Source organism: Nicotiana tabacum, chromosome 17 (assembly GCF_000715075.1).
Source record: "Nicotiana tabacum cultivar K326 chromosome 17, ASM71507v2, whole genome shotgun sequence".
Classification (NCBI taxonomy): domain Eukaryota; kingdom Viridiplantae; phylum Streptophyta; class Magnoliopsida; order Solanales; family Solanaceae; genus Nicotiana; species Nicotiana tabacum.
This window is the reverse complement of record NC_134096.1, coordinates 83767013-83777708: the sequence shown is the minus strand read 5'-3', so window position 1 is coordinate 83777708 and position 10696 is coordinate 83767013. Positions and strand designations below refer to the sequence as shown.

Below are 10696 nucleotides of genomic sequence, written 5' to 3'. Positions count from 1 at the left end.
AATATGGACTATGTAAAATTAAGAGTGATGTATTTCCTACATTATTTCTTACATTGATGTATTTCCAACGAATATAAGTTTGAAGACATGTTAGAGGAAGTCCAGAAAATTGAGCAAGTTGAAGAAGGTAATAATTTATATTCAATTGTTAATGAGTATAGTTATTTTTTATATTATTTAATATTAAATACGTTAATTGTTTTTTTCTTTCGGAATATGCACGCTCACCTTTGAGGATTGATTAGAGGGATAGTTAACTATAATTTGCTTCATGATTATTTTTGAAATCTTTAATACTTTAAGGTAATTAATTAAAAGAAAGTTGGTGCATGGTTTTTAATCGATTAAGAAGCTTTTGTATTACATTATTTCTTTAAGGTTCAGTTGATTTGACAGTTGGAGAAATTAGACTTTTTATAATACTTAAAACAATTGATTTGTCCATGATACTCTAACCTGCTCTTTCTAATTATTTATCTAAGGTTCAATTGAAGTTGGACATGTCAATTGCTTTAAGCTTTTATTAGCATTTTAGTGTAAAGTGAAAAATAATTTATAAAGTAGAGACCTTTATAAAGTGGAACCATACAACCTATTGACTAGCAAAGTTGAGGTCAATGCTAAAAAATAAAAATATGGTTGTTATTGGTAAAATTGTATTTAGGACTTTAGAAATATTTGGAGCATAAGTTTATCAGGAAAAAACCCCGAAAAATCCGAGAAACCCGAGAAAACTCGATATTGAAAAATTCGACTTTTATTGGTTTGGTTTGGTCTATAGATTTAAAAATCCGATACAATTGGTTTGGTTTGGTAATTGCAAAATCCGAACCAACCCGACCTATGTACACCCTTAATAATTAGAACTCTATTTCTATCCTGTTTTTACCAAAATAACCTAATGTTTTATGTATTTTAGGGCTATTTTGATCAACCAATATCGTATTCGTACTTTTATAATAATATAGATATACATATAGATAGATAGATATAAATAGATACATATAAATTGTTAAATTCTGGTGACACATTTATATCTTGGATGCGGCATCTTTATATTTTGTTGGATCCCCCATAATCAAAATCTTGACCCAATCATCGCATACAAACACACTATATAAAATAAAATAAAACGGATGGAATAATATTAGTATTAATATAAGAAGACTAGTCTAAAATATATAATACTATTTGTCTATATATGTTCCCTCTCTAGATGCGACATCACGTTCTTATAACCCTCTATTCACTTTTTGACGTTTGAGAGAGAGAGAGAAAGAGAAAGATGGAGCTCACTCAACAGGATTTTTTGGAGGAATTGCTGGCTCCGAGGATAGAAAGTTGGAACACTTTTACAAGTGGAGTGAAGGAATTCTTCCCAAATGCATGGAACATTGAATCGTCCAGCTTTTATCAACAAAACCCAGAATTTATAGCCCAAAACTCTTCCCTTTTAGAGCTCATATCTCCTGTAGAATCCAGCTTTCCATGTCCTTCTTTCACTCCCCAAGAATCTTACCCTTTTCTTGATACTTTTATTACAGCCCCAGCTGAAGTTGATTCAACTAATTATATTCAAGAAGAGTACAGTAATAGAGCCATTGTGGAGGAAGGAGAAGGAGTTGGCCTTATTTCTACTGATTTTCATGGCCATATTGGTCTTCGACAAGATTCAAGCTGTTTTAATAACAAGGTCAAAATGGAAGAAGCCACTTCAAGAATTAATATTGGTCATATTCCTAATAATATGGGAGAAAAGAAGAGTACTACTACTAGAGTTAAGAAGGTTGAGGGGCAGCCCTCTAAAAATCTAATGGCAGAAAGGAGGAGAAGAAAACGACTCAATGACCGTCTCTCCATGCTTAGATCCATTGTTCCCAAAATAAGCAAGGTAAATCATCACCCTTAGATTCTCTTCATTTAAAATAAGAATTTAAATTATATACACTCGTAAATATGATTAATGAATTTTAAAATGTATGATAATAGATTAGTTATATCATTTTTATTCAGAAATTTATATGTAATCACCTAATAATTGGAGAAAATTTTATACATTATAGTTTCTCGTTGTAGTGTAGATATGCTGATTGAGTAAATTCATATACTTTTTATCAGATGGACAGAACATCCATACTTGGAGATACAATTGATTACATGAAGGAGCTCATAGATAAAATTCACAGGTTGCGTGAAGATCATGAAATGGAAGACGAAACTAAGGATAGAAAATTACTGGGAAATTACAAAGAGCTAAAACCTAATGAAGCACTTGTCAGAAACCCTCCAAAGGTACAAATTTTATCTTAATTATCTCGACTAGCCACACTATATATATTCGTCCACTTAATTCTCAAAAGAATACTTTTACTGTATTAAATTACATCTTTTTATAGATTGTTTGGAAAAATCGTCTCTTTCTAGAGGGCGGAATACTTTTTAATATTGATGTGATGACTGTTCTAATGATATTAACTATTTTCCCGTTGTGTGTTGGGGGGAAAAAATACTACTACTGTATTACAGTTTGATGTAGAAAGGAGAAATGAGGAGACGAGGATAGAGATATGTTGCGCAGCGAAGCCTGGACTAGTGTTATCCACAGTAAGCACAATAGAAGCATTAGGTCTTGACGTGCAACAATGTGTTGTCAGCTGTTTCAGTGATTTTTCAATGCGAGCTTCTTGTTCCGAGGTAGTAACATTTACTTTGACCATGTTCTTCGTCAATTGCTACATCTTACTACTCATACTAAGTAATTAATTTTCTTTAAATATAATGTTTCCCACTCAAATATTGTATATTCAACTAACCTGTTTTTTCAAGTGAATATTTACGTCCATACTAAATTAAACTAAATCCCACAATTTCTTTTCAATGATCAATTTCAAATGCTCACTTTTTTCCAAGTCATCTAAAGTACTTTTTCAAACGCTCAATAAATATATAATAATTGGTCGATTCCATCGTTTATTTTGTTAGGCAACGGAGCATCGAACAATTTTGAGGTCCGAAGACGTCAAGCAAGCTTTGTTCAAAACTGCAGGTTATGGAGGAAGATGTCTCTAGGGGATGGTATTTACATACACGAAGCTCAAAGAAAGTCTTAAGAGATTTTGTCTGTTGTTCAATGAGTAAAGCAATTTAATAGTAAATGTTAAATGATCATTCTCCAATTGAGCTCCCTTTATTCATTTATTTCTTCTGCTACTCCATATTAACCTTAAAATGTTTTTTTTTCCGCGTAAACATCTGCATTATATTACTTCATAATGTCTCAAATATTTAAAAGATGATGTTGCATTATTTATGACACAACTTGGGAAAATAGAATCCCAAGTAAAAGCGAAATATAAAGTTTAGCTAAAATTGTGAGCTAGCATTATCTTATTCTTATTTTTCTTTATTTTTAATTTCTTATTCAATTGAGTATATTTTAACAAACTTAACTTATCAAGAAATAAATATATAAAAACTTCTAGAGATAATTTCGGACATTTTAATGGCCTGGCTTTGTCTTGAACGGGTTGGTCCAACTGCGTCTTCCATCCGGTTACCAGAACGGACGCACATACTCCGATTAGCGGGGCGAACTTGCACGACCCCTTAAAATTTTCTTAGAAGAATTAACCCAAATAGCCGCCGGTCTAATAACTTAAACTAAAAATAATCGATGGAGGTATAATATATGCATAATTTATGTATTATATGTATATAATTGTGTATAATTAATATATAATCTGTGTATTTGGTTAGAAAAAGTAAATAATTAATATGGCCAGCTATTTGTGTAAAGATCCCTAATTCTTAATGGATCTTGTTCTGCTTTTGGCCCAAGGTTCAAATTTTTGGGGGGAAATACACAAACGGCCATTAATAGGATTGTTATTTAGGGATTAACCAGTATTTATTTTATTCTGAAAGTTTAAACTAAAAATACTAATTTTTGGACAATTCAAGACACATGAGAATTGAATTGGTAAACTGAAATTAGGACAATTCAAGACCCTATAAAGTGGATATCTAGTGTCATTTCTACAAATATTTGGGGCAAATTAGGTCTGGGCCAGCCCATTTGACATTGGAATTTGCGAGTCAGGACTCCGGAGGGAATGTCATAGTGGATGTCCTAAATATTCTCTCTCGGTCTTATTTAAAATGTATTTTTTGCTTGGCCTGGTAATTAAATTAAAATTAATCATATGAGTTGTTTATTATTTGCCAAAGGAATTTTAATTTGTTAACTTTTGTGATCTTATAGAAGAGAATTCAAAACTTTTTTATTTGGAATAATTGACTTCCAACAGATTTCAGCTAAAGCCGGTGCTAGTAACATGATAATGTATCAGTTCCAAATCCTTTAGCGCGTTTGGGCCTCCCCAGCTTAGGGGTACAATTTCATGTATAATTATAGTATAATATGTATACCGATTAAAAAAAGTAAAATAGTAAAACTAGTTGGCTATTTGCATAAATATCCCATTATTAAAATACATAATTATACATTCTTTCCCAATAAACAAGTTTACTAGGAGTGCCATCAAGAATACAAATGGGTAAAGATCACTTTTAGCCGCGTTCAAATTCATATATATTTAGTAGCCACAAAAAAATGTATAAAATTTATATATTTTTTATATATAACTTACATAAATATATATATATACAAAAAAAATGGCTATTATTTTAAGAGCACCTACACAATACAGTCATTTTCCCAATATAAAATGAAAGCTATTTCTTCCAAGATATGCCCGCTCCATTTAACTACGCTTTTGATGATAGCATTACCCTAGAAAGCTTTTGTATCACCACCTATGAATAGCATTATTGTTTCTGTTGATGTTGAGGATAAAATTATATAATGAAAAGTGCATTTCTTTAACTACTTAAGATGAGATAATCACGTAGTTAAACATAGTAATATCACACATAGGCGGAGCCTGAAATTTCAGCTTTATGAGTGTAGATAATAAATTTGTGTCAGGAAAATAATCGAGACTGAAAAATATTGCAACAATCATAGTATTTGACTTCAAATATTTGAGTGTACAATCTCTATGAATCTTCTGATTCTTCTTTTCAATAGTAAATAAATTCAAGGGCCTTTGAGCTTGATCTTGAATCTATATTTATTTCCACAAACGATGATCTTGAATTCAACTAGCACGAACTTTGAGTTGAACTCGTACTCCTTGAATCTTGACTTGTTGTTCGTTCTTGAGCTTGAACTTGATTTCTTGAACTTGAACTTGATTGCTTGAAGCTTGAAACTTGTAGAGAAATTTGCGGCGTTTGATCCACCAGCTCTCTCTTGCTTCTTGTTATAACTTTTGGTGTCTTTTCTGAGTTATGAAGACCCCTATTTATAGTTGTGGGAGGGAAAAGTTATGATAAGAACAAACTCTTTGCGACCAATCAAATTGAAGTGTGACATAGCCGTATTTGATTGGCCAAACCATGTCACTTGCACACGTGACACGATTTTATTAGCTTTTTAATGTGACTTGGTATGCTTTGTCATTTTGACACGTGGCATGATCCTATTGGTTCTTCTGCTTGACTCGGCGTGCCACGTCATATGACACGTGGCACCAAACTAGGCCTCTAGGAAAATGACATCTTGGGCTTAATGAAATGGGCTCATCACTTTAGCCCAATTAAATGGGCTAGCCCAATTGATTAAGACTTATTTATTTAATCTATATATATTGGATTTATATAATTAATTTAATTATATTAGCACATAATATTTATTTGGACTAGTATATTTAAAATATAATTCAAATTATTTATTGAATTTGAATCCAATAAATTTTACATATCTACACTTATATATGACCAAAAAAACTTGTATGCTGGTCGGAACTCAGAGGACATAACTTTGAAGTATCCATGTTTGAATAATAGTATAGGGGTTTATACATTTGTAGAGTCAAATAAACCTCACAACACTGTTAAACTCCAAGGGACAACGCGTTCACGTGAAGTTCTGAAGCAATTGACATCATAACTAATAGCAAAAAATTGTTAAAGTTAAAGAGATTTGGACTTTTCAATGCCTCCCACGTGAACATAGCAGATGTTAAGAAACATGTATACCAACAATTGTGGAGACATATTAGTAATTTATTGCATGTCTCAAGTTCTAACAGTATACACACGTTAATCTTAGCGAAGTGGAGCTTTACCACGACCAATAGTGTTTCCCCAATTCTAGTTGGATACGGAAGATGACTAATGATCGACCGCCTCTGCTAGCCTAATTTTATGGGGACTGGCCACGTACTTTGGCTCTACTTTGGAGATAACTACATAATAGCCGAGTCCCACATAGAGGATTCATTCTCCATAGCTGCTTTTGACAAACTTATATACACCCCACCGGTTATGCCTAATGAGCATCAATTTTCAGCATCCTCAAGTCACTTCTGAGTTCGTGTTTTGACGAGAAAGCGCCAGTGCTCGAAGGTAATTTTCTCCTTTTATTATTTTGTACTTTTTTTTTTCTTTTTTTCCTTTTTTTTAAAGTCAAACAAGAAGGATATGTTCTTGTTTAACGAGATAATTCATGCATGAATAAGAAATCTTATGGTACTCATTACGATCTGAATATTGGAGAAATTACTATCATGGTCCAATTATCGGAGAAATTACTTTCAATATGACTCGACTATCGGAGAGATTACTCTCAATGTGGCTTGACTATCGGAGAGATTACTCTCAATGTGGCTTGACTATCGGAGAGATTACTCTCAATGTGGCGCGACTATCAGAGCGATTACTCTCAATGTGCCCCGACTATCGGAGAGATTACTCTCAATGTGGCTCTACTATCAGAGAGATTATTCTCAATGTGCCTCGACTACCGGAGAGATTACTCTCAATGTGCCCCGACTATCGGAGATATTATTCTCAATGTGCCTCGACTATCGGAGAGATTACTCTCAATGTACCCCAACTATCGGAGAGATTACTCTCAATGTGCCTCGATTATCGGAGAGATTACTCTCAATGTGCCCCGACTATCGGAGATATTACTTTCAAAAGACTTACATGTCCACCTTAAGATTGGAAAATATAGTTTCCTTTTAAGGACAAACCCACGAAGAGGCCAACTTAAGGTGCAAAGGGATTCATATGTCCACCTTAAGATTGGAAAGTTATAGTTTCCTTTTAAGGAAAAGCCCACGAAGATGCCAACTTAAGGTGCAAAGGGACTTATATATCTACCTTAAGATTAAAAAGTTATAGTTTCATTCTAAGGACAAAACCACGAAGAGGCCAACTTAAGGTGCAAAAAAACTTATATGTCCACCTTAATATTGGAAAGTTATAGTTTTCTTTTAAAGACAAATCCACGAAGAAGCCAACTTAAGGTGCAAAGGGACTTATATGTCCACCTTAAGATTGAAAAGTTATAATTTTCTTTTAAAGACAAACCCACGAAGAGGTCAACTTAAGGTGCAAAGGGACTTATATGTCCACCGTAAGATTGGAAAGTTATAGTTTTCTTTTAAGGACAAACCCACGAAGAGGCCAACTTAAGATGCAAAGGGACTTATTCGTCTACCTTAAGATTGGAAAATTATAAAGCTTCAACTCGAAGACTTCGTGGACTTGACGACATTGACTTGAATATTTGGAAACTTTGAAGATTTGATGGACTTTGCAGACTTCAACTTGAAGAGTGGCGAACGTGAAGACTTCAACTTGAATAGTGGCGAACGTGAAGACTTCAAATTTAAGACCGACAGACTTGAAGATTTCAACTTGGAGACTTCCACTTGAAGACCGACGGACTTGAAGACTTCAACTTGGAGACTTGGAGGGTTTAAACATTTTAACTTGAAGAGCAGCAAACTTAAAGACCGGAGGACTTAAAGATTTGGTAAACATGAAGACATAGTAAATCTCTGAACTTCAATGCAAATACTTGGTAGCCTCTTAAAAGACTATAATCTCCCTATTGAAGACACTGGTTTATCATGAAGGCTTGCCCCCTCTAAGTCATATGAGATCCAAAGTTCAAAAGAAGAATGAAATTGCAGCCTGATTTTCAAGTGTTGTTTGAATGAATTACTTCAATCATACTTCATTTGGACAACGACTAGGGCAATATGTATATTTGGAACTTATGCGACTGAACTCAAAATGAAACTCTAAGCTGCCTACGTACCTCGATGAAGAGCATCAAGTCATACGTAGTTCAGAATGGGTGATTTTTTTTTTAATTTTTTTTTATGTCCTAACTTTTGCCTAGGCCGCCTCTTTCGAGGTTTTCAACCTAGCAGACCATTTTTTTTGGGTGGGCCGTACACAGTATAGACTCATGCGGGCTAGGAGTATAGGAACATACAGTTTAGGCTCATGCGTCAAGGAGTGTTGCAACTTCAAAGGTAATACTTCTTCAAAAACTTGCCATTGATAGGGCCGATTCTCATGCCATCTGCATCAATTAGCTTGTAAGCCCCACTTGAGTAAGCTTCTTGTACGACATATGGCCCATCTCATTTTGAAGTGAACTTCCCTACAGGTTTATGAGAAGTAATAATGGGTCTTCGTATGGAAAGGACTTGATATCCTACTTGAAAGGATCTCGGGCGAACTCTTTTATTGAAGGCGTGAGACAATCGAGCTTGATAACATTCAAGACTCTGTTGAGCTTCCAACCTCTTCTCATCAAGAGCCTCTAACTCTGCTAATCGAAGTCGAGCATTTTCTTCATCAATGATCCCTTCTTGAATAGCCAGTCGTAATGAAGGTATTTGACGCTCGAGTGGCAAGACGGCTTCGACTCCATAAACGAGTGAATAAGGAGTAGCTTGTGTTGGAATGCGGTGAGTCATCCTATATGCCCATAGAGCTTCTTCCATACGGTCATTCCAATCTCGTTTGGATTTGGAGAACTTTCTTTAACAAGTTGCATAGAGTTTTGTTGAATGCCTCAGCAAGACCATTGGCGGAAGCATTGTACATAGAAGAGTTACGTTGCTTGAAGCCAAAGAGATCACAAATCTTGTTCATCAATCTATTATCGAATGGCTTTCCATTATCCGTTATTATGTAACGAGGAATGCTAAAGCGATAGATTATGTTTACTCGGATGAAACTTGCAATATTTTCCTTTTTTACCTCCTTAAGAGCAACAACTTCAGCCCATTTTGAGAAGTAGTCAGTTGCAGCCAAGATGTATAAGTGCCCACCAGAGGACTTTGGCAGTGGTCCAACAACATCCAATCCCCAAGCGTCAAACGGCCAGGATGCCACAGTCGGGTGCAACACTTCAGGAGGTTGTGAATAAAATTCGCATGCAATTGACAAGCCTTGCATCTTCGAACGTAGTCCAAGCAATCTTTTACCATCGTTGGCCAATAATATCCCATCCTTGTTATATGGAAGTGGAGCTTTGGTCCAGACTGATGTGACCCGCATACCTTAGAATGTGCCTCTTGCAAAACTTGGAGTGCTTCTTCTTCCCCTAAGCATCGCAAGAGTACTCCCTCGAATGACCTTATGTATAGAGTATCTTTGTAGTAAAGGAAGCGAGGTGCACGACGACGGATTTCAGTCATTCACCTCGTATTTTCTGGAAGTATCCCATAACATAAGTAGTCGATAATGGGTTGTCGCCATTCTTCTTTCTCAACTTCAGAAATAACGACAAGATGCTTGAGTTCATTTTCTTCACCTTCAGCCTCATTTGGCGACGGTACTACCCATTTTTGGCAGATAGTAACTTGCGCTTGATCAGGCAGGGTTAACGATGAAACTAGGGCAACTAAAGCATCAACCTTCTTATTTTCTTTCCTTGGCACATGCTAAATAGTCACATCACCGAGCCACCCCATTTATTTTTTTGCGTATCATGATATGGGCTTAGTTCAGGCTTCTTGACCTCGTAACTACCTAGAAGCTGATTGACCACTAACTGAGAGTCACCAAAGACTTGCAATTGCAACCGCTTCATTTCGACAGCCATTTCAAGCCCAAGTATTAGTGCTTGATACTCAGAAATGTTGTTAGAGCAGAATTGCGTCAACGTAAAAGAGTAGGGCAGAACTTCACCTTGAGAAGTGACAAATATTACACCAGCACCAGCTCCTCCGCGATGTGCAGCACCATCAAAGTACATCTTCCATGGAGGCTGAACTTCAATGACCATTGTGTCTTCATCAGGTAGTTCGTCAGTTAGCTCCCAATCATCAAGTATAGGGTGATCTGCCAAGAAGTACGCTAACCCTTGTCCTTTTATAGCCTTTTGAGGGATGTACACGATTTCAAATTGTTGAAACTGGAGGTACCACCTTGATAGTCGATCACTAAGGACAGGTTTTGACATCACGAACTTGATGGGATTTGCTCTAGAAACCAAACGAACGACATGAGCTTGAAAGTCGTGCTTCAACTTTTGGATTAAGAAGACTAGTGCCAAACATAACTTTTCAATTGGCGAATAATTCAACTCATTTGGAGTCATCATCCTGCTCAAGTAGTAAAGGGAGTTTTCTTTCCCTTCACTATTTTTTTGGGCCAACAGCGCTCCAACAAACCTTTCTTGTGCTGAAATGTATAGTATCAGCGGCTTTCCAAGTATAGGGGCTGCCAAAACTGGAGGCTTCATCAAGTAGGATTTAATGCTTTCAAAGGCGTTTCTACACGCTTGGTCCCATTTGAAAGGGACACCTTTCTTCAT

General features: G+C 35.6%; 1 protein-coding gene across 1 annotated transcript; it reads left to right on the top strand.

Annotated features, from left to right (window-relative positions):
- Nucleotides 1-1193: 1193 nt before the first annotated feature.
- On the top strand, nucleotides 1194-3198 carry LOC107832367 (transcription factor bHLH93-like). Its single transcript, XM_016660208.2, has 4 exons — nucleotides 1194-1891; nucleotides 2119-2292; nucleotides 2527-2694; nucleotides 2983-3198. Exons 1-4 carry the CDS (start codon nucleotides 1286-1288, stop codon nucleotides 3067-3069), a joined length of 1035 nt encoding a protein of 344 aa, XP_016515694.1. The 5' UTR covers nucleotides 1194-1285; the 3' UTR covers nucleotides 3070-3198.
- Nucleotides 3199-10696: the final 7498 nt, after the last annotated feature.